At 45.8% G+C, this 27,260-nt stretch overlaps 3 protein-coding genes across 5 annotated transcripts in view; 1 reads left to right on the plus strand and 2 right to left on the minus strand.

Annotated features, from left to right (window-relative positions):
• Nucleotides 1-1,800, minus strand: part of LOC136958566 (paired box protein Pax-3-like) — a 9,624-nt gene extending 7,824 nt beyond the window's left edge. For all 3 annotated transcript variants that reach the window (XM_067252562.1, XM_067252564.1, XM_067252563.1), the window contains exons 1-4: nucleotides 1,716-1,800; nucleotides 977-1,212; nucleotides 483-612; nucleotides 53-196 (exon numbers count right to left, since the gene is read on the minus strand). In XM_067252562.1, coding sequence (XP_067108663.1) covers nucleotides 53-196; nucleotides 483-612; nucleotides 977-1,212; nucleotides 1,716-1,800 — 595 coding nt within the window. The remainder of the gene's footprint in view (nucleotides 1-52; nucleotides 197-482; nucleotides 613-976; nucleotides 1,213-1,715) is intronic.
• Nucleotides 1,801-6,972: 5,172 nt separating this feature from the next.
• On the minus strand, nucleotides 6,973-8,448 carry LOC136959410 (RING finger protein 228-like). Its single transcript, XM_067253736.1, has one exon. The coding sequence runs from the start codon at nucleotides 8,444-8,446 to the stop codon at nucleotides 7,730-7,732; it is 717 nt and encodes a 238-aa protein (XP_067109837.1). The 5' UTR covers nucleotides 8,447-8,448; the 3' UTR covers nucleotides 6,973-7,729.
• A 5,484-nt stretch (nucleotides 8,449-13,932) lies between these two features.
• LOC136959127 (fatty acid CoA ligase Acsl3-like) lies at nucleotides 13,933-25,790 on the plus strand. Its single transcript, XM_067253369.1, is given in 16 exon segments — nucleotides 13,933-14,102; nucleotides 16,792-17,457; nucleotides 17,979-18,156; nucleotides 18,310-18,419; nucleotides 18,743-18,881; nucleotides 19,074-19,224; nucleotides 19,673-19,796; nucleotides 19,894-19,965; nucleotides 20,249-20,388; nucleotides 21,899-21,921; nucleotides 21,924-22,070; nucleotides 22,277-22,351; nucleotides 22,542-22,733; nucleotides 22,819-22,933; nucleotides 23,010-23,167; nucleotides 23,296-25,790. Coding segments are annotated over 15 exon segments (2,133 nt in total). The 5' UTR covers nucleotides 13,933-14,102; nucleotides 16,792-17,106; the 3' UTR covers nucleotides 23,454-25,790.
• Nucleotides 25,791-27,260: the final 1,470 nt, after the last annotated feature.

The raw sequence follows: 27,260 nt of genomic DNA on the forward strand, positions 1-27,260 counted from the left end.
GCAACTCCTTCACATTGCCTCTGCATCGATTTAATAAAATTCGTTAACTCACATCTGTCTCCGAGAATGCCGTCGATGCTGTGTTTCGTCCGTCGTTCGCTCTCTTCCAATTCCCTCTTTTCGATTTCATCATCATCTTCCTCATATTCCCCGACTCCACCGAATTTACAGCGCATGATGCGACTGATGGAACTCACTTGAAAAGTAAAAATGTAAACTGCTTAACCCGCCTGGAGTGGAATAAGTTGTAGAGCATTGTCTAGACGTTATCAGAAAATTTGACCTAAATAATTAATTATTTCAGTTTTAAAATAGGGCCTACTTTAAAAAATATTTTTACTCAATAATGTATAGGCCTAGCACAGCCTGTACTACCTATAGCTTATAGTTTCCATAAACAAGCCAAATATGATTTGACTAATTTCAATCAAATAGCCTAGACCTACCACAAAATTAGGCAAATATCGGTTTAAATGTTTTACCTGACGGGACGTTGTTCCTGTCGCAGATCCCATCTTTCAATAATTTATCCCTTATTTCCCAGCTGAACATTCCAGGATTGTCTCTCTTGTACTCCTCGATTTTCCTGTCCAAATCTGGAGATGTTGTCTGCTGCACATGACAAAAATTAAAGATACATTTGTTACATGTAGGCCTATTAATTCACTAGCAGGCTGCATATTTTGGGTGATTTCAAATAGGCTACAAGAACGGTGTGCTTAACAAGCCTATTTAGTTTCAGTAGGTCAATTTTAAATACAAATGTCATTTAAATATGTTAAATATAGCCTACTAACTTTTGCAGTTAATTCTACTAACTTTCAACTCTGCGGCACTGTGGCCTGTTGACTACCAGCCTACTTCAACGTATTTTAAGGTGGTGTAAAACTTTTTCAACCCTGCTACCACATAGGCTAAATTAATCACATAACACACATTTTGACCGCGGTGTATGAAAGACTCATAAACTCTTCACCTTTGGTTTGCTGCCTCCGATAGCCCCGGGTCTAATGGAACCAGTCTCCTGATACCGGCACAGGATTTTCGAAACGCAGCCGTGGGACACTCGGAGCTGGCGGGAGATGACACACGGTCGGACACCGTGATGGGCCATCTCCACAATCTTGTGCCGAATATGGTTTGGAAGAGGTCGACCGTTGATGAAAACACCACCAAGCTGGTTCACGCGACCCTGCCCTAAAGGGGTTGAGACTAGATAGAAGGAATAAAGTAGGGGTAAAGTAGATCACAATAGTTGATCACAATAGTAACAATAACTTAATATTAGACTACATACAAAAAGGTATCGTTGACACTGGACAAGTCCTTCAATGCCACACTGTGGTCCTAATAATTGGCCTGCCATGTATAGGATATTAATATTACAGAAAGGCTTAAGCTTTTTTAATTTTGATGTTTTCTTTTCTGATAGTAACAGTACTCCCCCCCCCCCCACCCACACACACACACACACACCATACACACACACATACACACACACACTCACTCTACTCTTCATTTCTAGATTCATAAACACTGTAAGTGTGCAGGCTTTATGTTTATTATAAGCTAATTGAGGGGAAATGATGTTATGACACTGCATCTCTTCAACTCAACTCTCATGTGTCAACAAACTTATACTAATGCGTTGTAAACTAATGTAATAAAGACAAAGGCTACAAGCATAAAGTTTTCGATTTAACTGTTGACAATACCTTCCAATGAGTATCCTCCCCGCGGGTAGTTCTGATGTGGAGTTGGTCGCATCATTCTCTGAATGCCTCCTGCAAGTGCTGTCATGATTCCTGACCCTCTGCCAAGACAGAATTAGGCTTGAAACAATTATATTCCTCCAGAAGTTTTACACCGTGGATTTGACGATTCTTGGATGAGGAGGGAAGCAAGGTGCCTCGTCGAAATGGCAACAGACTGAAGTTATATCCTCGAGAACTGGTGCATGCGTCAGTATCCACCGTGGTGATCAATGTGATAACTTCAGAAACAGTTTTTTTTTATTGTTTGCACCGGGCGAGACCGCAGGCCGCTTTCAGCTGAGGTCGTTGTTGACACTCTTAAGGTGAATTGAGAAAATGTGTGTAAGTGAAACATTTTATATGTTGTTGCTCTTCTCTCTTTTTCGGGGCTTTCAGGCCTCTGATTGGTTTAGGGGAAGAACGTCCTGGGGGCTAAGGGTGCTTTGTGATTGGCCAACAGGAACTCTCCATAGCAGTAGCCTCGAGAGTTCAAGTGGATGTGTCACACTTGTTGGGCGCTCGAGGTTTTTTATTCTCCACAACTGATCCAGGACCAGACACAACACCCTTGTTGTGCTAAACAACGACACTTTTAAATGTTTTGCTGTATCAAGTTTTGTGAACTTAATTATACGTCTCCAATTTTTTTAAATGTGTCAATGAAATGAGAACGATGTTTCATAGGCTACTTAAAAGAATGTGGTGCACATAGACTATTGTAAAATGTTAAAGAGGGGCCCAAAGGACTCAGTTATGATGCGGGTAATAGGCCTAGGCCTACAGTAAAATAAGTTTAAAGCAAATAAAAGTGTAAATGTGGAGAAATTATTTATAACTTTATCAGAATCAGAATCAGAAAGGGTTTTAATTGCCATGAAAGTTTGCACAAACAAGGAATTTACTTTGGCAGGATTTTATGAGTGTCACTTAACCCAATCATCGCCCTCTAAAAACACACACTTACTTTTCACTGTTGTTTTCGTATTAATGTGCACATTTCTTGGTATATTCATTAATTTGGTGAACATGCATTGTTCTTTAGTATAGTGTTATTTTTTCTACATGCCAATTTTTTTGTGAAGTGGCCCTGATAGGCTACAAACCAAATAGGCTTACTGTAGAAATTAGGCTACTTCTTACAAAGTAAAATATTAGGCCTATCCTCCTCAAAGGTCTAATCGAATGTCGAACTTGATTAGGATATAAGGATGACATTTGATTGGATTGTGTATTAAAGATCTGGGTGTTCGCTGTTCGACCCTGTGCTTGCGTTGCGGTCCTAGGTGCTCTGACCTAACCAAATTAATCCCGGTACCGTGCTGAGATGAGACACCACTCGACGGGGTAGGCCGGAAGCACAACATGTGGAAGAACGGTAACCACAAGTGATCACATTGATTGTCATTGGCTGAAAAGCTTAACATGATGGGCTATATGATAATGTTTTTACGTCTGAGGTGACTTTATGTAGGTTATAGGTCTATGTCACTAACCTAGGCCTTACTGTTTTATCACTGGGGTTAAATATTTTGACATTAGTGAGATATGTTATTTCATTTGTACTTTTGCCGTTTCTATTTGTATCATATTCATTATATTATTATTATGATTGTCTTTCTGGATGTTATTGGATATTTTATTACTAATGAGGATAATATTTTGTTAACCGAACCCGATGGACACCGGAGTGACGGTTAGCCTACTGGCCATGTGAATAGAAATCATTAAAGAAATGCGGCATGGACGCGGGAGTTCTTTGCGTGCAAAGAGAAGTGCTTCTCCCCCAGAGTTCCATCACTCCGCATGCAAAACTTTTCATGGTCTCCTAATGGTAGCACTAATTCAGCATTAGTCGCTACTCTGACCCGCAGTGCAACAGCACGTTAGTGTAACACATCCGTGCAAATGGACGATTATTGACACAACCACATGAGAGATCACTTGACTTGGGACCTTGTTAGACAAGTTTAATATACATATCAAACCTAAACTATTGCAATTGCACTAACCTAATAGGACCTAACTTGTCCATCAGGAGCTTAGGATGTAGAAATAACATTTAGTACATAAGTCGAACAACAAAAGGGTGTAACTAAGAGCCATTAATAAAAATTGCAATTCTCTGAAAGTCTTTTCATTAAGGACCGATGTGGGATTTAAGATTTCAAAGGCTAGAACCATTTTCACATCTTAAAGGAAAAAGTAATAGCTGGACAAGATACCTGACACTCCCTTTCATAATTCCTTTCGCTGCAAAAGATTTTATATAAAATAGTTGGATTTTTATTTAATGATTATGTAGGCTAAACAAGGCTTAATGAAACCACGACAGAATAAATGAATAATTGTAGGCTACTGGTGTTTGTGATGTTGTAGGATTACATCATTGTAATTATTGTCATTATCATTATTATTTTTATTTTTCTCAAAATAACTTAAAATGCTTAGCTTCACAGTTTTATTGTCACTTGACGCACAGTCTGCGGCTGATAACGTTTTCACTCACAAGCTGGAGGTGATATGCATTTCCATCTCCCCTTAGAAAAATACATAGGGGCCGACATGCCACATAACGAGCCTATAAGGAAACTATATATGCTCATACAAGAAAGAATAGGAACAAAACAAAGTTATGATACCAAGTTTGATTATCATGAAAGGGAAATTGGATCACCCGTGTCAAATCAATTGGGGACGGGGACAATCTAAGTCAGAAATGTGCTCGATTGCAGACAATGCATAAAACAAAAATCAAGACCAAAATGCCACAGAAGAAACGTATTGCATAAAGAACAAGGGAAAAAAGTCTAACTTTGTGAGAGACAAGCGTCCATGGAAGTCTGTCATGTTGAGCAAGTAGGCCCCAATAAGATGTCCAGACTATATTAGCACACACCATCGTCTTTTGGAAGAATTTGGGGGGATATGGGGGATCTTTTTGACTAACTGCAGTTGAGGTCATATATGTCGTACACTTTTTGTTTGATGTTGTGGTCGTGGCTGGATCAAAACAGCATAGGAAATGTAGGTACATTAAATGTATCAAGTGGTAGTTGAAATTGTCTAACAGGCCCAAATCAATTAGTTAATCTTCGAAGACCTCAATTTAGTGATAACCGTTGATTTTAGACACTACTTTAACGTGATTTAAGGGAGGAGGGCCGTAATTCCAATTTACTGTGGGTGTATTTGCCTAAAGGGAATATTTAGCCCTGGGAAATGAGCAGACCTTTTTCGAATGGGAAATATTAAAAGTATTCCATTGTTGGAGTGTTGATTAGACTGAAGAAACAAAACCTGCATAAAAAATTGAGAATGCATTTTTTGGAATGGATAATTGACCTTGCATGTTACCAAAACACAAATTGAATAGGCAATTGCAAAAAAAGACTTATGTTTCACTTCCAGGTCAAATTCGAGATGTAGCACATCATTATTATTGGACACAAATCTTACACTTTTTTAACATGTATTTGAAATGAGTTACACACGACTCCCATGCAGATATGGGTCAAAGGCACCTCAAAGAGAGGTCACAGAGGCACAAAGCTCTCTCTTGTTACATCCACCTGGCCTAGACCCCTGTGGTGTTCTTCAGGTCCTCTCTCCACGTACCCTCAAGTCCTCTCTTGCTCACATGGTCATCAAAAAGGAACTCAGGTTACTCCAGGCTAATTGCATGTCACATGCAATGGGCCTGTAGGTGTGTGTGTGTGTGTGTGTGTGTGTATGTGTGTGTGTGAGCATACATGGTTGCGTATATGTGTGAGAGAGATTTCATAGACTATCTCTTTGATGTGACATGTATGTGTCCCATTTCTGGGTGACATTGCTTAGAGCATCCGAGCTGGAGGTCTCCCTCTCTTGTCCTGTGTCCCGTAGCAGGGCTAACTTCCTGTTAGAGACTTTGTTCCTGTTGGAGGGCTAACTTCCTGTTAGAGACTCTGGTCCTGTAGGAGGGCTAACTTCCTATTAGAGACTCTGGTCCTGTAGGAGGGCTAACTTCCTGTTAGAGACTCTGGTCCTGTAGGAGGGCTAACTTCCTGTTAGAGACTCTGGTCCTGTAGGAGGGCTAACTTCCTGTTAGAGACTTTGTTCCTGTTGGAGGGCTAACTTCCTGTTAGAGACTCTGGTCCTGTAGGAGGGCTAACTTCCTATTAGAGACTCTGGTCCTGTAGGAGGGCTAACTTCCTGTTAGAGACTCTGGTCCTGTAGGAGGGCTAACTTCCTGTTAGAGACTCTGGTCCTGTAGGAGGGCTAACTTCCTGTTAGAGACTCTGGTCCTGTAGGAGGGCTAACTTCCTGTTAACAACTCTGATCCTGCATGTTAATCATATGCAAGCCTGTGTGGGTGTGTGTCTGTTTGTAAGACTGAGAAAGAAAGTGGAATAAAGTCTCTAATTGTATTTTTTATAAAATGAGACAAAGTTCTAGAAAGTGTGAAGGAAAAGGACAATTGAAAGATGAGACAGATGACACCGTTTTTAACGATATTACTTTCATAATAACCTTTGACGGATTATACACAAGGCAATAGCATGGGGACATAAGACAACATAATACCAACTCCAGTTTAGTGGCGTTGCCCTTCATTGACATTGGAACACAATAGATACCTCTGATGTGATCTGATCAACAAAAATAATTTCACGTTCCCTCTGGGGACATTGGGCATGTGCAGTGTGTTATCATTGAAATACATGGAAAACAGTTTTGTCTAGGAATAAACTTCCCACCATGGAAAAGAGAGGAGTGGAATATGCGGGAACATCCTCCAAGGGTCTCTTAGCAAGACTCAAACCTACATCGGGTCTTTGCCCATGGGGATCTCCTCACTCCTATATAGTCTAATTCATACAGCATACAGTGCATTAGACAACAAGCGGGAAATTTCAGTCTTTCAGGTAGCAGAAATAAAACTAACAAAAAAGAATTGAGCATACGACATTGCTGATTACAAGTCTTACTTTTACTAACTTATAGCTTTTTTCCTGAATTATTTTAAGATTGGAGATATGGAACACAAGTGGAGTTGGTCTGACAGATCAATAGAAGTACCCCTGACCAACCACTGGAGGGCACACATGTGACAGCTAATCAATGGGAAGGCTCCCTTTCTGCAGCGTCAAGCAACTTTCTGCAATGCGCACACCGGAGTATGAATGATTGGAAACATTAGCCCGTTGTACCATTCATAAAATGAGATGACTCTGTGCGTTCCTCTTAGGATGAAATCCTGAGTGTATCCATACTATCTACAGCACTTTTTCATCAGCCTTGTTCCTTCTTAAGGAAAATATACAGGGCCTATAAACCATTGGGCTTAGAATGATTCAAAACAGGTGGACTTCTTAAAGGGATCTAACAATACTGCATCCGGATCCATAAGCATTGATATTACATCACAGTGAGTTATGGGATATTTATTCTTTGGTTAATGCATTAAGGGTGACATTGTGACATACAGTACATGGACACTAGCACTCCAGCCAAGCAACAACAGTCATCAGTTCATATAACCTAAGGATGGGTAGTGCAACACTTACAACTCAAATCTCTTTCAGGCAGACATGTCGTTCATAATTCAAATGATTAATATGTATAATGCATGTTGAGACATCTTCATTTAAACTGTGGTCTCACTGGACGCTTGTGTTATTTGTAGAACTGTTTTGTAACTAGAGTAAACCTCAGACTACACATTTTAGGACTGCAAGGTTCAATATAACCCATATTATATGTGCAAGAATAATTGAGTGTTTCAACGAAATTGAAGAGATCTTAAACAGGGTTGATCTGAAACGCTTGTTCAGAGGGCCTCTCTATTGTGACTATCGGATAAATACTATTGCATACTTTTTAGTACACAAAGGGGCCCAGCTATTATAGCTATTATACTAAATAGCTACTTTACTAAATAAATTAGATTAGTAAGGTATCACTAATCTAATTTATTAATTCGAATTACGTTGAAGCTATAATGCATTTCTTCTGTCGCCGTTACCAGCGGAACCAGCGTTTGTGTCTAACTCAGGTCGGTATTTCAGCCAACACATTAACCACGTGACAATAACAGAGAACAGGGCGAGGACACTTGCTAAAGACAAACAGACAGGGCCGATGGGCGAGGGAGGGTTATTGAAGTTATGCACAAATATTAAACCCAGGAACAACAATACTATCATGGAGAGGAAAGAAAAGATGGCGCACACACAACCCGTGGTCAGTGCGACGCGCTTGCATCTCTGACAGCTCTCATAGCCCCCGCCGTCAGTTGCATTAGGCTGCACAGCCTGCGCCTGAACCCCTACTGCATTTGCCTCTTCTCTGCGGTATGCAGCAACAAGCGCTGGATGCAAAGGTGGGCCGTCTGACGGCAGACTGTCCTGTGGCAAAGTGTCTGCCTCGACATGGAGAGGAAGATCATCCGTTACTTTAGTATTGTTAGGGAGGTTTTGTATTCGATATTCTGGGACTGGAGTTCTATGGCGGCAGAGCGGACAACCGATTCGCCATCCTCGGTCCTCCCGGAGATGAAGCGTATTTAGACACTCCTCGCAAAATGTGTGTAAACATTCCAAAAGTTTTGGAGTGCGGCGGCCCAAGTCAAAATAGTTGTAGCATATTTTACACTCGTATTCTTCGTAAGGGAAGGACGTATTAATTTCTGCTAAGCTTATCGTCTGTGCCATGACATCCCGTGCAGACAAAACATTTAAAATAATTTATAAACTATTGCCGCAGATCTTGCAATTCGGTCAAGAATCATCATTAGAAGTAGGCCTCGTAGGCTAAATTTGATCAAATGGGAATTTGATAAGGTAATGCCAGCATAGTCAAACGTCTTCTACCGTGGAGTGGATGAGGAAATGATTGAGTGCAAGTAGGGCAGCGCTCAAGCAGTGTCCCCTTCTTCTTTGCCCGGTATGAATCAACGTTCACAGTAGACAGTCGTTCCCCCGATAGAACCGTTTGGATCACAACTTTAAAGTCTAAAAACAACTGGGTCACAACCCAGAGGCAGTGCCAGATAAGTTTACATAATTAGATTATATCTATATAGGTCTAAATCCCGGTTCAGAATCAGAAACTAGGCTAACCTGTTGTATTTTTATTGCATCCAAGGCGTAATTACATTATTCATTATCAAGGTAGGCTATATGTTATTAGGCATGGTAGAGTGGTTGAGTATTGTCAAAGTGTAGAAGTAAAACACAAATGAAATATCTAAACACAAATACATACAAAAAAGGCATTTGTTAATGTAAAGGTAAATGTCTTGTCGTTTTAATCTTATTGAGAGATTGTCCGCGTTTAGGGCATTTCAGCACTACTCCGAGTGGACAGCTCCGGGATGTCCATTTATGGAGACGTCACACCTCGAGCTTTCAGCTGGCGCTGTTGGGTCGTAGTAGGCCTCCGTACAATCCAAGAGAAATCGAAGATGTCTGGAGTAAGTGCATGGCGAAACCAGAGACACTCATAGTTTTTCACACATCAATCAATGTGTGTGTCTGTGTGTGTGTGTGTGTGTGTGTGTGTGTGTGTGTGTGTGTGTGTGTGTGTGTGTGTGTGTGTGTGTGTGTGTGTGTGTGTGTGTGTGTGTGTGTGTATATATAGTTATATGTGTAGAAGTACACGTCTGTGACCTAGAGCATAACCTCGTGGTGATTGCTCTGTAGGAATATACACATGCACAGTAAATGTAAAGTCATTATTATTACATTATTCATTGAAACCTTATACTTTTCTTAAATTACGTGTTAAAACAGCACACAATAATCTCTGTTCATTTGTGTTTGTGTATCCAAGTTTGTCTAAAAGTCTTTACTTGTGCTCAGGACCTTTCCTCGTCTGCCTGCTTGCTTGCCACTCCAGCCTGCCCCCCCCCCCCCCCCCCCCCCTTGTGAAAATACAACACTTTAATATCTTTAGGTGTTAAACTACTGGGTGAGAGATATGTATTTAACACTTTCAAATATGTTTATTTCAACTACATTTTAAACGAAGGGAGTTGCGCTCATCCTGATGGTGTTAAATTAAACTGAGTCCAAAAAGTACACCAGTTCATTTGCTGAGTGGCTTTCACTCATCAAGTCTGCATATTGATAAAATGCCTTAAGACCAGAAAGATATAACGTTCACAGCACTTTGGCAGTATTGAGGAGGTTCCTTTGAGGCTTTGTCAACTTTCTGAAGAAGACATTTGAATTTCTTATTCAATAAATACCTTCGAAGGATGCAAGAGAGTGTGTGTGTAACCTGAAGGACCCGGATCAATGATCCCCACCTGACAATGTCATAGGGGATTACCTCCACACAGGCTCTCCATGGGGTTGCTGGCATGGCCTGTGGAGACCCAGCCTAGAGGAACCTGGGGGCATGTAAACCAACACAGTCTGGGGCCACATCCTGGGAGCAGGGAGCCCAAACAAGGACTGTCATAAAACATGTGAAACAATGAATGAATAGAAAAGCTCCCATGGCACTACACTTACATCAGATTCCTGTGATGGACTTCTGTTATCTTTACAGGTCATCCATTCCACAGGAGTCCACATTTGCTGGGGTGTCTGTGATTGATTGACTCTGTGTCCTATAGATCTCCTGTCAAGGCCGGACGTCAACAGAGCAGTTCCATTTTTGTGTGACGAGAAGAGGGACAATTGTCTCTCACACTTAATGAGACCCCCCCCCCCCCCACACACACACACGCTCTATCTATGAATCAATCTGAAGGACACAGAGAAATTACAATTCATCAATCTGAAGATGTGAAATGGGACGCCATATGCAGTACAATCCAGATAAGGCTTGTGTGTAAAGGTTCCTTTGTCTGATCATCGTCAGATATGCATATGCTCGTCTCCCTGATCCTGTCACAAGGGTGCATAGTCTCCCCTGGCTCTCCCCCTTTCCTCTCAGAGAGGCACGCCTCTCAGATAGGAGTGCAAACTCTGACAACAAAGTGGGTATTTGTTTCCAGTTGGTGTTGTTTTAAGAGGAGTCTCTGAACTGGGGAGTTAAAGTCAGTTTCTTTTGGTCCTCTGAAAAGGGTTCCCTCACTTGGTCATCCAGCCAGTGAATAATGCCACTTAAATGGCACCGTGACAAAAGCTAGAGAAGAAAGAGAAGGGCGGCAGGCTTTCCTCTGGGAGCAGCCAGAGACAACGCCGGGTCTGGGACAGGGGGCAGCATTTCAGAAAGACTGACGGGGCTTAAAGTTAAAGATTACTTTGAAATCTGCACCCCCCCCCCCCCTCCTCCATCCCCCACCTCTCCCTTCACCATCCTCCCTTTAAAAAAAACTGTCGCCAGAGAGCTGCGGATGAGCCGAGAGATCCTCTTTGATGACAGAGAAGGATCCTTTTGTTCTCTAATCCTTCCCTCATGCCCCCCTTTAGCCCCCACCCCTCCCCTCGCCCCCTTCAGCCCATTTTAAGCCCAACTGGACGTCAAAGGGGCTGCATGCCCGGCCAGAGGCTCAATGGTAACATTCTTTATCTATTTCATTCTCTGAAACTGGGATTTAGTCTACTTTCCCTTCCTTTCAAGCTTCTGTTGGACAAAACAAGCTCAAGTCAAAATAGCTAATAAAGTCTGAAATCTTTCACCTTTGAGAACTAAAAACATGCAAATGTAAATAATCCAAAGGGACTTATTCATGAAATAAATAATTTATTTTGACTGTCAAGTCAACAACTCACTTGTGCACAACTGTACAACTTCCCTCTATGCATGCAAAATAAATATCACATTGGGATTAAATGGATCAGTTTAGGCTGATTCAAAACATTATAAAACACGATCATCATGATCAAAATGATCATCAAGAAAGTCAAATCTTTTGTTTCCCAGGTTGATTGAAGAAAGTCAAATCTTTTGTTTCCCAGGTTGATTGTTGGAGGTGGGGGCTGTTTGTACCAGGATGCCATTTCTGTGTTTGCTGTGACATTATCACATTGGACACACATTATTTACAGAGGAGATGAAAGAGTTCCTCCTTGCTCAAAACATCAAGCATTGTCTTGGTGTCAATAGCCCAAGGATGATCACGACGCTGCTGACTGACACACATCATGTGCCTCTGTGTGTGTGTGTATGTGTGTGTGTGTGTGTGTGTGTGTGTGTGTGTGTGTGTGTGTGTGTGAGAGAGAGAGAGAGAGAGAGAGAGAGAGAGAGAGAGAGAGAGAGAGAGAGAGAGAGAGAGAGAGAGAGAGAGAGAGAGGGAATACTTATTGTTCTTTGTCAAGTATGCAAACCACCAGAAGATATTTAAGTGACAATTACATTGTTGTGTCAGGCAGGTAAGGAGGAGAGGGGGTTGGGGAGAGGGAAAGCGACAAGAGGAAGTGAGAGAGTGGTAGAACAGAAGGAAAACTCAAAAGGAACTCAATTTTTTTCTTGTACAGCTTAAAGATCCTGTAAAGTGGAATTGAAAATGAGTTTTAAGTTCATCACACCATAGAAGAATGTGTTGTTAAAGTATGTTAAATTAGGCTTTGAAATTGTGAGAAAATCAGCAGTCTTCTCTGCTTGAGACTGGGGGGGGTGTCGCCTGAAGGAGCTGAATCTCCGCCCCCTCGAATTTATTGAATTTAGCAACAACAGCAATACTAGCTAAATCAATTGCAGATATCAGAACAGACCTACCTGCAGTCTCTGAGTGTTTTATGTATTAACCCTCGTGCTGCCTTCGGGTCACATGACCCAAAGGTTCATAACGAACTATCGCTGTGTTTACCCAATTTTACCCAATACAAAAACAAATTAAAATAATTTTCTTTTAACCTTTGCAACGTGGGGGGTCTGAGACAGCCTAGCTGTTAAAAGAAAATGCTTCACTTTGTCTTTGTATGCGGTAAATCTGTCGCAATACGACGGTGGGTCACAATGACTGATGGGTCAGAATGACCCGAAGATAACACAAGGGTTAAGAACTTTGTCTTTGCATAATACCAGCTGAGTAAAAGAATGCAACCGTCTGTGATCTGACTTAGGTCGCTGTGACGTAGATCGGTCGGGTTTTGGCTCCACCTATATATAAAACCTGAGCTGAAAACGGATGAGAAACTGTTCAACGGTCTAACTCCACATTTCAGTGCTACAAAGTTTTCGAGCTTTGAACATGCTTTCAGGAACTCATTTCACACATATATAATGTACTGAGAAGAAAATCATGACATTTGCTTCTCCATGGATCCAGCCTTGAAAACACTCCATACCCGCGTCACCACAGGCCAAGTCCATTGCCTGTAGGAAATTTACCCTGGTATATCAGTTTCAGTCATAGACCTTCCACTGCCAAACAAAGAAAAATTGGGTTGAGAAAAGGGCTGTACTGTGGAAGGCAAACATTTACAGTCAAAATTGCTGGTTGATGTTGAACCATTCTTGTATACAGACACCATGGTGCTGACATTGTCCCAAACCACCATTAGACCCAAGTGTGAACAATTTTGAGTTATTGTCTTTTACAGATGACAACTGTGTTGTAGATGTGTTTACTGTTTGCCGCCTGTGTTTACCATTTTGCAACACAAGTGCATCACAGTGCCAAATGTTTTTAGTGAATGAGAATGTGTTTTGAGCTTTGCCAAGAGTGTCTGATTCGACAAATGGGTTTAGGCCACTGAATATTTGAATCCGAAAATGGGGTTTACTGTTTTAGCACTGTAAAGCTCTGTCTACACTTCAGAACCATCAGAGTCTGAGACAAACCTCAAATCAGGTCAAAACAGGAATTAGTTACAGGAGACTTTCAAGCTTTCAGAGATGGAGACCAGATTGGAACAGGAAGAGAAAGTCGCTGAGAAAGTCCCATGGTGGCTGAGAAAGTTTCTGTAATTGCAAAATCCACAGACTGATTTAACTGTGACTTGCAAATCATTGCCTACCTACAACCAAGAATGTTCCCGAAGAAAAAAAAAGGATGAACATGGTGGGTGTGTTTGTATGCAATTTATCATCGAATCTATAAGTTACAGCTTGATGCATTTTATAAAGTCAGCCAACTGCAGAGCATCTTGTACGCCACACCGCAGGCTCATCTGACCGTAAGTAACCCCTTTGACATCACAGCTACCTCAAGCACGCGCCACCTTCAGCGGACCAATAACATTCAAGAGAAGTGTCTCGACTTGGTAAACATCACTTCCGGGCTGATACCAGGGGCCGGTGATGCCCAAAGATTCCCACTCAAAATAATAAAAAATCTGTCGGATTCTCGTCATTCATTGCCACAGTCAACGTTTTTAAATTGACTTAAGCTATGATGCCAGTGAGACACCAAAATAGTCTTTGTTGACCAAATTCCGCGAAGACACAGAAATAGCGGCTGAGTACGCGGTGAGAATGCATTGTCTCTATCCTCTGCAGATGTTGTCGATGTGATGATGATGTTGGTTAGCTTAGCTAAGCTAGTTAGCTCTTACTAGCGAGCTTTTTTTTTTTACTAGTTCGTTAGCTTAGCTTGATAGCTACATACATAAACATGTATCATGGTGTTGGTGAGTATATAACATGAACTTGTTTTACATCTTGTAAAAGAGCCAATTGAATAGAGCTAGCTAGATAGTCTCACGTCAGCCACTCGTCATCAACAACACAGCAATGATTTTAATTTCGACGTGACACTATGCTACTTGCTAGCTAGTTTAGCTGACAGGGTTGTGCAAACTATACAGTCTACCCGCCCTGTCGAAGCTAGCTACTCTGAAACATTAGCTGGCTGTAACATCCAGCTTGCTCTTTAAGAAAACGTACTAGTACATGTTAACTGTCTTCTCAATGTTTTGCTTTGTCCCGATGGTTGGTTTATTTTTTCACGTCGTGACAGAACCAGCCCATTTTGGTATTTGGCTGGACAATGGTGGATTTAGCTTAAGCTAATACGGATGCCTCACCGGCATGTCAGATTCCAGACGTGTTGTGAATCAGTCTGAGAGCTAATGTTAGCTAGGCTAACATGCTAGGCTAGCAATTAGGCCATCCTTACATTGTTCAGTTGCCAGCAGCTGTCATAACAACGCAACCACTCCTCGGCAACTGCTTCATGGCAACAAAACATTTCTGCACATGCTGTAAGACCTCTTTTTTTCTTTACAAGTAGTAGCTACCTGCGTTATCATTGTGTATTCGTTGACTTTGCCTGATAAGAACATTGGCAAAAAGTCAGACAGAAAGAAGTGAATATATGGCCCTCTTGTACCAGTCCTACAGGTCATATACTACATTCGTTATAGCTCCCAGACTCCTGGTCCTGCAGAAGTTTCCATTCTGTCAGCAAAGCAGACAGACAACAACTGTAATAATATTTCAAGTAGTTGAAGTCAGACAAACTTAAGTGCAGTTATTTTTTAACTTATACAACTGGTTATTGAATGTGTAGCTGTCCAGAAGTACACCTAACACCACTGTGCTTGGAGTATCACTGCTCTCAGTTGCACATAGTTAGGAAAATCTGGACAAGCCTGTTTTTTTAATCTATAACAGAAATAGATACACTGATAAAGACCTACTAATACGGTCTATGACCTTGAGAAAGATAACCCGTGAGATTGTGCAGCTCACTGTGAAGATAAGATTTCAAACTATAAACAGTAGTTTGTCTCTGCCGTGGAGCACTGTCTCAGTTCCCAGTTAGTTGTGGTTCAGTGTGAAGACCAGTCTAGATGAGAGAACATAAACTAGCAGGTGATTCACACCCACCCTCCTTGAGGTCACCTCTGAATTGACGTGATAGGACAGGTCAGAGACATGCTTGCTTGGCTGTCGCCAGTCATCGATCAGCGACTCCTCCGAGGGAGAGCAGAAGGCTCGACTCGCCATTTCCAGGCAGTCTAAACCCGGGGAGGGTTGGCGGGTGTCACTGGCATCACTTGAGCAGTGTGTGGTAGGGATGGGGGAGGGGCCGGGGGAGGGGCCTGAAGTGGTGCAGTGCAGGTAATGAGGATCAGGTGTCTTCTAGGCTAAAGGCTAGAGAGAGGGGCTGTGGTGACATGAGGTCCTAGGTCAGATCTGATGGCATAAGAACCTGGCCCACCCAGGCTTCCTCCCCTCACCCAGGACTCTCCTTACAGCTGGCCAGCATCCAAGGCATGCTCTAATTGAAAATGTCTCCAAGAGAGTTTTTGGGCCCGTTCAAAAGCAATTTTATTTTAGAGAGTAAGGGGTCCTATGTCTAACCTGGGCGAGCTGGAGTCAGTGAGAGATTCCTGTGGAGGCTGTGAAGGTCATGAGGGCTGCGCGGCTAGCGTAGTTACACTAAACCACACTCTCTCTCCACCCCTGCTCTTCCTTGCTCTCTCTCCACCTCCTACGCTCCTGGCCCCAGACTTCCACCAGAGGTGTGGTGGAATGTGTCACAGTCGGACTAAACCTTAAGAGTTGCACATTGTCGGCTCCACACTGACACAAGAACAGCAGGGAATATGCTGAGTTGGCTGCATGTCGAGGGCTAGCGGTTGGTTTTGTTTGGTTTCAAATATGGTTCGACTCAGTTGCAGGCTTGTATTTATATTCCTAGGCCTTCAAGTATTGTTTGGATAGGAGGATTGCACAACTATTGTTGTGCTAACAACTGCAGGGGAAGTGGACAGACGATACTGCTGACCAGGGAGGAGACTGCTGGCTCTGTCTTATCCACATCAGGTCCCTAGAGCATTGATTTTGGGGAATGTGTGTGTGTTTGAGGAAGGCTTTAGCTGAAAGCTAAAACCTACAGTCGGGGCCAGCTTTGCGTGTGTTAAGGCTGTGTCATCAACTTTGCTGGTCTGCTGTAAGGTTGTTGCCTTATTATTACATTTACATTTAGTCATTTAGCAGACGCTCTTATCCAGAGCGACTTACAGTAAGTAAAGGGACATTCTCCCCGAGGCAAGTAGAGTAAAGTGCCTTGCCCAGGGACACAACGTCATTTTGCACGGGAATCGAGCCGGCAACCTTCTGATTAATAGCCCGACTCCCTAACCGCTCAGCCATCTGATATTACCATCACTGACTGTCTGTTTCTGGCTTTCTCTTTCTGTCTGTGCAGGTAGCCCTGGGCAGATACATTTGCTTACTCAAGCTGGTCCCAAGAGCAACCACTAACCCAGCATCAGTCCATACCCCCCTCCCCCACCACCCTCCCTTCATCCCTCTCTCATAACATCACCTGCGCCCGCACGCACCCGAGAAACAGCCTCTCACAAACAAGGAGAGAGAGGGAGAGAGTCTCTCCGTTCAACTAAAGGAGAGAAGTGTGTTCAGTCTCAGTCCTAGAGCGCCCCAACCCCAACCCAACGCCCCTATCCAGCCCCCCCGCCTGCCTGAGCCTGGGCCCCCGCCCGCTGATCCAGGGGAGAGGAGGATGAAGCTGAAGGAGGACATGAACCCCCTGCTGCTGCAGGTGTTCCGCTCGGTGGCGTGGGTCTACTCCGTCATCACCTTCCTGCCCTGGTACCTGTTCTCCGGTGCCGGCGACAACCTGGAGCGGGCCCGGCGCACCAAGGCCCGCTCGGTGAGCGGCCGCCCCGCGGGGCCCTGGCGCTCGGTCGACAGCCTGCGCGGGCTGTCGGCGGGCATGCACGAGGGCGTGCACACCCTGGACAAGGTGTTTGAGTTTGCGGCGCGGCGCTTCCCCCGGCGGGACTGCCTGGGCACCCGGGAGGTGCTGAGCGAGGAGGACGAGCTGCAGCCCAACGGCAAGGTGTTCAAGAAGGTAGGAGGAGAGGGGGTGGGGGAGGGAGGGAGGGGGGGGTCCCAGAGGTGGTGGAAGGTGAGGTGTTTCAAATATGGAGATTAGCACAGCACGGGAGTCATTAACAAGGGGGGGGGGGGGGGGGGGGGACGTGCAAGTCTAGCTCTTGTCTGGCTTTTCTTTCTCTCACACTTTTTCACGGTCACAATGTAGGCAAGACTCCGCAACGCTCCAGAGTCGGGGTTAAGCCGTCGGAATGTGAGAAGGACAACAAGAGGAGTTGTGCACCAGCCCGTTCTCTGTAGTTACAGCCCGCCTCCTCAGGAGAGCTGCAGCAGCAGGGGGCGTGCAGCAGGGGGGCGCCGACTGCCCACCCGAGGGCTGTTCTGGAGGGGGTGCGTTTGTGCGGCAGCCCGCAGCCCTGCAGCATGCTGGTTCGCGGGCCGAGTGTCATCGAATCGCGCGACCGGGCCGTTAGATACAGGAAGCGTTGAGTGGAGTGCGGTCGATTCAGCAGCGGTGGCTTATTTGTGCCTGCGCAGGTGATCCTGGGGGAGTATAACTGGCTGAGCTACGAGGAGGCCTACCAGGCAGCAATGTGTTTCGGCAGCGGGCTGGCTTCCCTGGGGCAGAAGCCTCAGCGCAACGTGGCCATCTTCTGTGAGACGAGGGCCGAGTGGATCGTGACGGCGCAAGCCTGCTTCATGTACAACTTCCCACGTGAGTACACACACACACACACGTAACACTCACGCAAAATGTTCCCGCCCTCGTTGAAGCAGAGATCGCCCACAGAGGAACAAAATGTGACACACGCTCGGGCTCTTCCATTCGATCGATTTTTAATATATGGGTGTGTTTGATTATTGCCAGTGGTAACCCTGTACTCCACTCTGGGTGGAGCTGCCATCGCCCACGGCCTCAATGAGACGGAGGTCACTCACATCATCACCAGCAAAGACCTGCTGCAGAGCCGCCTCAAGGTACGCCTGGCCTGGAGACTCTAGAAGCAGCTAGAACACAACCAGCAGGGAGCCGTGAGGACCGAGGCTACATCTAGTGATAGTTGGCAGCTTGCATGCATATCTGGAGCTGGTCTACGATGACATACTTAGGACTGGCCTATTCCACTAGGGCTGGTCTAGTCTACGACACATTCAGACTTGACTAGAGCATGTCGAGAACCGCTTGGGCGACATGCCTGGGATTGTCATGTTGCAGGGTTACTGTAGCAGCTCAAAATGCAGCCGCACTCAATGAAAATGTCCTCTTCTCTGTGCCCCCTCCCTCCTCCTCCCCCTTCCAGGCCATCCTGCTGGAAATCCCCAGGCTGCAGCACATCATCCTGGTGGACAGGAAGCCCACCTCCTGGCCCGACATGCCCCGGGGCATCATGGTCCACAACATGGACACGGTGCAGGAGCTGGGCTCCAGACCAGAAAAACGTAAGGAGAGAGAGAGAGACACTGGAGAGAGAGGGAGAGACACTGGAGAGAGACACTGGAGAGAGAGACACTGGAGAGAGAGAGAGAATTCCGGCATTTAAAATACCCCTATGTTTTCCATCAGTACTCCTGAGTGTGTGTGTGTGTGTGTTGTGTACCTCCTCTCCTCTAACCAGCCTCTCCCTCCCCCAGTGGCGTCGCCGCGGCGGCAGCCCCTCCCCTCGGACATTGCCGTCATCATGTACACCAGCGGCTCCACGGGCATCCCCAAGGGGGTCATCATCTCCCATAGCAACATCATCGCTGGCATCACAGGCATGGCAGAGAGGATACCCAACCTGGAGTAAGCAGGCGCCTCTCCTCACTTTGCCACACACACACACACGCGCGCACACACACACACACACACACACAGGCTGATCACATCTTGCTGGCGTTAAATAGGAGTAAAGTACAAACTGGAATAGCGATACCTTTTTTTTAAGTTTTGAGTCTCAAAAACGAAATGTAAACAATGTTTTATTTGAGGTTTTGGTCTAAGCAGTGCAGAGCCAAACACAATATATGTTATCACTGGTCCAAACAGTTCTTTCAGGTGCTTGTTCTACTCTAGGTCAGCCAGGGTTGTTATGAGATTGCTCTGTACCAGAACAGTGGTGCCCTTGGGCCTTTTAAACCCAGTCTCAATAGAGATCGATGGGCTTGTTTGTGTCTGGTTTCTCTGTACTTTTTCTCTACCATTTCACCAGTCCATCTGTTTCACGCTGGTGTGTGTGTGTGTGTGTGAACAGTGAGACAGACACTTATATAGGCTACCTGCCCCTGGCCCACATTCTGGAGCTGAGCGCTGAGCTGGTGTGTATCTCACATGGGGGACGCATCGGATACTCCTCCCCACAGACGCTGGCGGACCAGGTGAACACACACACACACACAGAGAGAGCCACTCTCTCCTCTGACATTCCTCCACCACAAACTTATCTCTCCCCCCTCGTCTCTCCTCCTCCTCCAGTCCACCAAGATCAAGAAGGGCAGTAAAGGAGACACCAGTGTCCTGAGACCCACCCTCATGGCTGCCGTACCAGTACGTCCCCCCCCCGTCCCCCCCGCCACAACCAGCTCCAGACACACCTTTACACTAGAAACCAGTGTACTTAAAAGAACACCTGGGCTTCCTTTTTTTTCTTCTTCTTCTTCTTCTTCTTCTTCTTCTTCTTCTTCTTCAGTTAAAGACAATATGTCAGATACAACTCCAAAGTGCATTGGGGAACACCGTTCTTTTAGAACACAATGTTCTTGCTCTCTCTCTCTCTCTTGCTCTCTCTGTGTGTCTCTAACATCCCTCCCTCTCGCTCCTGGCTGAGTAGGAGATCATGGACCGCATCTACAAGAACGTGATGACCAAGGTGGACGAGATGAGCAGCTTCCAGAGGTCTCTGTTTGTGCTGGCTTACAACTACAAGATGGAGCAAATCTCCAAAGGCTACAGCACCCCGCTCTGTGACAGGTAATACACACACACACACACGTACGCCTGCACTCACTTCTTACACACAGGAAGTATTTTCAATTACAGGCCGGTAATGACACCCTCGCCTATATTGCCTGGATGAGCCCGGAGAGGCAGAAGCAATATGAAACACACACACTCTCTCACACGCTCTCATATGAAGGACTGTGTGCTGAATGACTTCCCGTGTTTACTGTGTCCCTCCTCTGTAATTGCTCTCTGCTCCTCCTCTTCCATCGCCGTCTCCATCTGTCTGATCTATTGATTCAAAGATTCCGCTATTGATTTATTGAAGGGCTATTTAGTGAACAGAAAACGTTATGCGTTATGTTCAATGGCTCCCTTTCAAATATTGAGACACTTCAGTGTGGAGTTCCTCAGGGAAGCTGCCTTGGCCCCCTTCTCTATTCTATTTTTGTAAATGACATGCCATATGTATTAAAACACGCAGGAATGGGGATTTATGCGGATGACACGACTATGTATGTATCGTCAGAGAGCATTGAACATGTTAATGAGGTGCTTCAACTAGAGTTAACGCTTGTTTCTGAATGGATCTTGGAAAATAAATGTATGGTAATAGGCTCTAAATATGCTCTCAGGACAGAGAAGAAATGAAGCCTCTCTTTAGAGGGTGCTGCTATGGAACAGGTTAAAGAAGTTAAACTGTTGGGTGTCACTATTGACGAAACACTGTCATGGTCCACTCAGATTAATAATACAGTGGTGAGAATGATTAATGGTATCTATGCCATTAGAAGGAGTGCTCATCTGCTAACTAACACAACAATTAGACTAGTCATACAATCTCTAGTTCTGTCAAATCTGGACTACTGTCCTGTGATTTGGTCTAGTGCATCAAAGCAAGAACTCAGTAAACTCCAGCTTGCTCAGAACAGAGCGGCAAGACTGGCACTTCACTGCTCTGTTAGGAGTAGTGTGGAGGTTATGCATGCCAGGCTGTCATGGATGAGGGTGGATGAAAGACTGGCATGTAGCCTTATTCTGTTTTTAAATAATGTGTATTCCTCACAGAAACCTGTCAGTTTGTATTTACAGCTATCACCTGCAAATGAGAGACATGGTTATAATACTAGACAGGCAATAAGTGGTCACTTTACGTTTCCTCTACCCAGAACCAATCCACTTAAGAAAAAAGTAATGTACAGAGCCATTGCATACTGGAATGTGCTCCCCTCATATGTGACTGTAACATGAAATAAATGTGATTTCAAAAGGAAATTTAAGGCAGCTATAATTAGAAAGGAAATTATAGTAGATTAGATTATTATTTAAGGGATTTCAGGTATTATTGCCTGGACCCCAGGAAGAATAGTCTCCACCATGGTGTAGACTAATGGGGATCCTTAATAAATAAATAAATCTGTCAATCTCCTCCCTCTGTCCTACTCTCTTTCTCTCTCTCTCAAAACCTTTCTAAAAACCTCTCTCTCTCCCTTCCCTCCCCCGCCTTCCTGCCCCCCCCCCCCCCCCCCCCCCCCCCCAGCCTGGTCTTCAAGCGCGTGCGTTCCCTCTTGGGGGGAACACGCGGGTGCTGCTGTCGGGCGGGGCTCCCCTGTCGGCCGCCACGCAGCGCTTCATGAACATCTGCCTGTGCTGCCCCGTGGGCCAGGGCTACGGGCTGACGGAGACCTGCGGCGCCGGCACCATCAGCGAGAGTAAGAGGCGGAGCATCCCACCCCACAGCCGCTGAGCATTCTGGGTCAAACCAGAAAGCCCTCTTCCAAAACACTCCCCGGTCGTGCCACCGCCGTGTCTCTCCGCGTGGAGCCGTCTCTCGCCGCTTGAGTGAATACAGCTTTGTCGGTCCGGGTGACTGGTCAGTGCCGCGGTGCTTATTGGTGTGTGTGTGTGTGTGTTTCAGTGTGGGACTACAGTACGGGCCGGGTGGGAGCCCCCCTGGTGTGCTCTGAGATTACCCTGAAGGACTGGGAGGAGGGTGAGCAGACTCGAGCAGTGTTGCACAGCGGGACGCACACAGCTCAACGTTTTATCTAGAAACCTTTTTGTCATCCCCTCCCTGCCCCTCCTCACCCCTGCCTGTCTCATCTCCTGTCTCCCCACCTCCTCTTATCTCCTGTGCTCTCCTTCTCCCCTCCTTCCCTCTCCTCCCCTCCTTTCCTCTCCAGGAGGTTACCACAGCACAGACAAGCCCAACCCTAGGGGAGAGATCCTGATTGGCGGGCCCAACGTTGCCATGGGCTACTACAAAAACGAGGCTAAGAACCGCGAGGACTTCTTCGTGGACGAGAGTGGCCAGCGCTGGTTCTGCACCGGGGACATCGGGGAGTTCCACCCAGACGGCTGCCTCAAGATCATCGGTGAGGAACCTGGGAGAACCCAAACTGTGTGTGTGCGCGCGTAGACCTCCATGTAACTGTGTGTGTGTGTGTGTGTGGTGTGCAGACCGTAAGAAGGACCTGGTGAAGCTGCAGGCGGGAGAGTATGTGTCCCTGGGCAAGGTGGAGGCTGTGCTGAAGAACTGCTCTCTCATAGACAACATCTGTGCCTATGCCAACAGGTACACCCGTCTGTCTATCTATCTATCCCCCCCCCCCCCCTCTTTAAACCTAATCCCTGATCTCTTAATTCCCCAGCGACCAGTCGTACGTGATTGGCTTCGTGGTGCCCAACCAGAAGCAGCTGACGGCGCTGGCGGAGCAGAGGCACGTGAGGGGCAGCTGGGAGGAGCTGTGCAACCGCCCCGACATGGAGCGAGAGGTCCTGCGCATCATCACCGAGGCTGCCCTCTCTGGTAGGAGGAGGGGACGGCAGGGGAGTTAGAGGGGGGGGGGTCAACTCGTGAACTAAGTTGTTTCAAGTCTTTGGATTTTGAGTTGGTGCCTCTGTTGTTTATTGTGTGTGTGTGTGTGTGTGCGGCAGCTAAACTGGAGCGTTTTGAGATCCCTAAGAAGATCCGGCTGAGCGCGGAGCCCTGGACGCCTGAGACAGGCCTGGTGACAGACGCCTTCAAGCTCAAACGCAAGGAGCTCAAATCCCACTATCAGGACGACATCGAGAGACTGTATGGAGGAAAGTAACACACACACACACACACCAAACACACACACACACACAGACACACACACACACACACCTTCAAGGATCTGGGAAGCCACTACCTTGTGTCACAGGGTGAGAGGATTACTGGTAATACGCTGACACACACACATAGACGAGACGACCCAAGCACTTCCTCGTCCCCTCGCCATCCCTCCGACCAGCCTCCATCAAAACAGGAAGTCACCGGGGGCCTCAAGACCAAACAGGGAGCGAGTGAGAGAGCCCAATGGTTTTCTCAAAGCGGTGGGGTGTGTTGCTATGGCGACTGAGGCGAGAGGTGCGCGAGACTCTGCCCGCACACAGGAAGCGACACCGTTCTGTACAACAGACTGTTCTCAGCCTTGATGTCCATGTATTCATTCCTCCCCCGCCCCCTCCTTCCCCTCCCCCCGCCCCCTCCTTCCCCTCCTCCTCCTCCCCCCAGCATGGTCTGCAGCCTGTTCTTGTCCTGGCACTTGACGGGGGCGGGCAGGGGGTGACTATGGTCTGACGCTCTGGAAAGGATCCTCTGCTTGGTTTAAGTCCATGTGCTGGTTTGAATCTTTGCAGGGACCTCTAATTGTCGTGTTGAGGGGACTGGTCTTTTCTATGTGTTTTACGTTACACAGTTTTTCTCTGCGTGCGTTTCTTTTTTTTTCTTTCTACGTGTTTTTTTTGTTTTGATTTTGTCTCCAATCAGCATCCAAGCCATTAGAGATTGAGCGTGGACGCCTTAGTTGCTTTCTCTTCTTTCTTCTGTGTTCTGTGACGGTTGGTTTAACGGTCACTTGTGCTTTTTGTTTTCCTCACAGTTGACACCATTGTTTTGGGGGGGGAGTTTGTACTGTAAAACTCCAAAGGTGGTTTGTATCTCAAGAGTACTGTGTTTACTGACCCGACCAGGGCGTGTCGTCTAGTTTGGCCCCTAACAGAGCTCCATGAAGCGCTAGCTTAGCCTGCTAGCTTAGATAGAAAACTATGGAAGTCCTTGACCTTCTGAAAAAATGGGACTATTTGAGCCTAGGGAGGAGTCAATGGTAGCTGTCATTACCAGAGTCCAACCCAATAACCCATCTGGCAGGGTCGGGATCTGTTTGGCTTTGTGATATCTGACCGATATGTACATGTGACTTCATGGAGCTCTGGTGTTGTTGTCAAGGTCTGATGTGCCTAGATTGGCCGGCTGGCTGGTTTTCTGACTGGTTGGTTTTGCTGATTGGTCTTTCTAACAAGCTGGCTGGCAGGGTGAGAGAGGCTTCCAAAGCTGAACATAGGAAGTAAATTAAGAAATGTGTGAGTCAGAATCTTCTCTCCAGATTAGCCAGCAGGGGGCAGCACCAGGCCTCAGTTGAATCCCAGCAGCCTGCCTGCTGATGTCCTTCCTGGCTCAGCCTCACGTCTGTGTTCAGCCTCTGAACGCCTGCCCGCCCTCTGCCTGTTTATTCTCTGTGTTCCTGCATTTAAACCACTTTGCTGGATTGTGTGGCAGGTCCTTTAGGGCCCACAGAACCAGCCTGGGGTGAACAGGCCCTCTGCCACATGCCGTGTAGTCCTTAAAAGAAATCAACATGATGCATATTGGGCGCCTCCAAGGGCAGAAAAGAGCAGATATTGTAGTAGTACGTCTGTTTTTGATCTCCCCCCCCCCCCCCCATTCCTTTTTGAGTACAACAATGCATCTGATCTCTTTTTTTTATGTCATAGCTGTAGTCAATGTTACTATATTATCTATGAATATGAAATACAGATTGAATGTGAAATATTTATTATACATCATGTCCTTCGTGAGGTGTGTGCAAGACCGAAAACAGCGCGGGAAGTACTGTTTGTGTCGGCCCCTCAGTCCTGCTCTGACAGGATGGAGCGCAGCAGACATGAGCCAACCAGCTGGCAGACACACAGATGGACAGTCAGACGTTGTGTTCGGAGTTACCAGTGGAGCCTGTTTAGTAGAGGGGCTGTGGACGTCATGTGCTCATGTTCCAGACAGCTTATGCTGATATTGGGCCCAAAAAAGATGTAAAAGAATGAAAGAAAATGCTTGCATGATGACGGGAAAAAAATAAGAACGATAGTAAATTCATTTGTATTTTATTGCTAATTTGTGTATGGTAAAACACTACAAGTATATTGAATATGAATATTTGGATTTATAAAGGGGGCTTATCACCCCATGTGAACAACATGCAACTTAAGTATTTCAGATCAAAGTCAAGCATATAGGCCATATAGATCTACTGTTATGTTTGATACACTCCTATATGATATGTGCAATGTATTTGAGAGGAACTACTTGGAAATTGTGGACTGGCGTGGAATAATACATTTGAACCTGTGCTGCATGTGTCATCTGTGTTTGGGGGTGGTGGGTCATTGCGACGTCTCTGCAACGTCAATACAAGAATTGTTGCCGACTCCAGGTCGCCACTTCTTGTTGGATTCTCTACCTGCGCTTCATCCAACGAGTCAGACAGAAGGGTCTTAATTTGAGACGTGATTGGACCGCAGGCTGCAGTGTTTTAGATCAGTTTTATACCCAGTAAGGTTTCCCCATGATATTTTCCCCTCCACACAATTCATAGGTTTTACCATTTCAACCCCGAGGCCTGTCGCTATTCAACATTGTTTCTTAAAGTTATAGGAAAGTAGTGTGTGTATACATAAATATATGCATATATTATGAAGTTCATTGTCCCTGTGTTTTTGAAGATGCAAATCGCAGTACTCTCCGACCACACAAACTGGGGCTCGACCAAGGAGTGGTCTAGGCAAGTGAATGAATGAATTTCCCGGCTGTAAATAAAGAAGTTTGGGGGAAAAGCCAGTTGTAATCCAAGTTTGTCGAAGCTTTACTACTTGTACAGGTGTGATTCCTCTTTGAAACCGATTTAATCTTTGTTAGTGACTGACGGGGGGGGGGGGGGGGGGGGGGGGGGTTACACTTAATGTTTTGTGTGTGTGACTCCGGCTCTTGTGACATGGGCGACTCCCAAGTGATCTCCATTTTCTTATTTATTGTTTTTTTGCCCTTGGACAGTTGTCACAGGAATAAAAGTTTTGTGGTCTAAAACAATGTCTGTTGTGCTTTGACTTGAACTTGAAGATATCGATAGGACGCGATGAAAGGCTTTTATCTGACTAACGTGGGTTGTGGGTTTGGTCGTTCGTCACACACCTATGAATTCCATCATGCGCGAGGGCTCACTTGTCACCAGGATACAAACACTTGATTCGAATCGGGGTCTTTGGCAAGTGTTTCTATGGCAACGAAGGCCGGAGGACGAGCGTGTGGTTTGTGGCGGCGTGTTGATTTGCGATGCATCATAGATTGACGCGCACAGAACGGCCGCGTCTGTTGTCTGTGATACAAATGCACCGCGACGTTTAGTAAACGAAGGATCTCACACGACGGCAACACGTCGACAGGCTCTCCTAGCCCCGAGAACACGAGACGGTGAGAAACACAGACCTCCCTTCATTCATCCTCTGATCTGCTCAGCCTCTCTCCTCCCTCCACCTGACCCACTGGGAGCACTGTGTGACTCACACACGCGGTCAGCTCTGGAAGTTAGCCCCGCCGAGGCTGACGCACAGGCACAAGAGTGGGGAAATAAAACCACCGAGCGGATCGCTGTGTGAAGCCTCACTTCTGTCATCGCGAAGTGTGTTTGTGTGCACTCTGTTCCCTCTTTCTCTTTCCTTCCCTCTCTCGGGTCTCTCTCCATCCCCCCTCTGTCTGTCTGTCATCTGTCTCCTTCCAGAATTTCCTGCATAAGTGCCAAACTTGCCAAGGTGACTCATGGCAG

Source organism: Osmerus mordax, chromosome 16, assembly GCF_038355195.1.
Source record: "Osmerus mordax isolate fOsmMor3 chromosome 16, fOsmMor3.pri, whole genome shotgun sequence".
NCBI lineage: Eukaryota > Metazoa > Chordata > Actinopteri > Osmeriformes > Osmeridae > Osmerus > Osmerus mordax.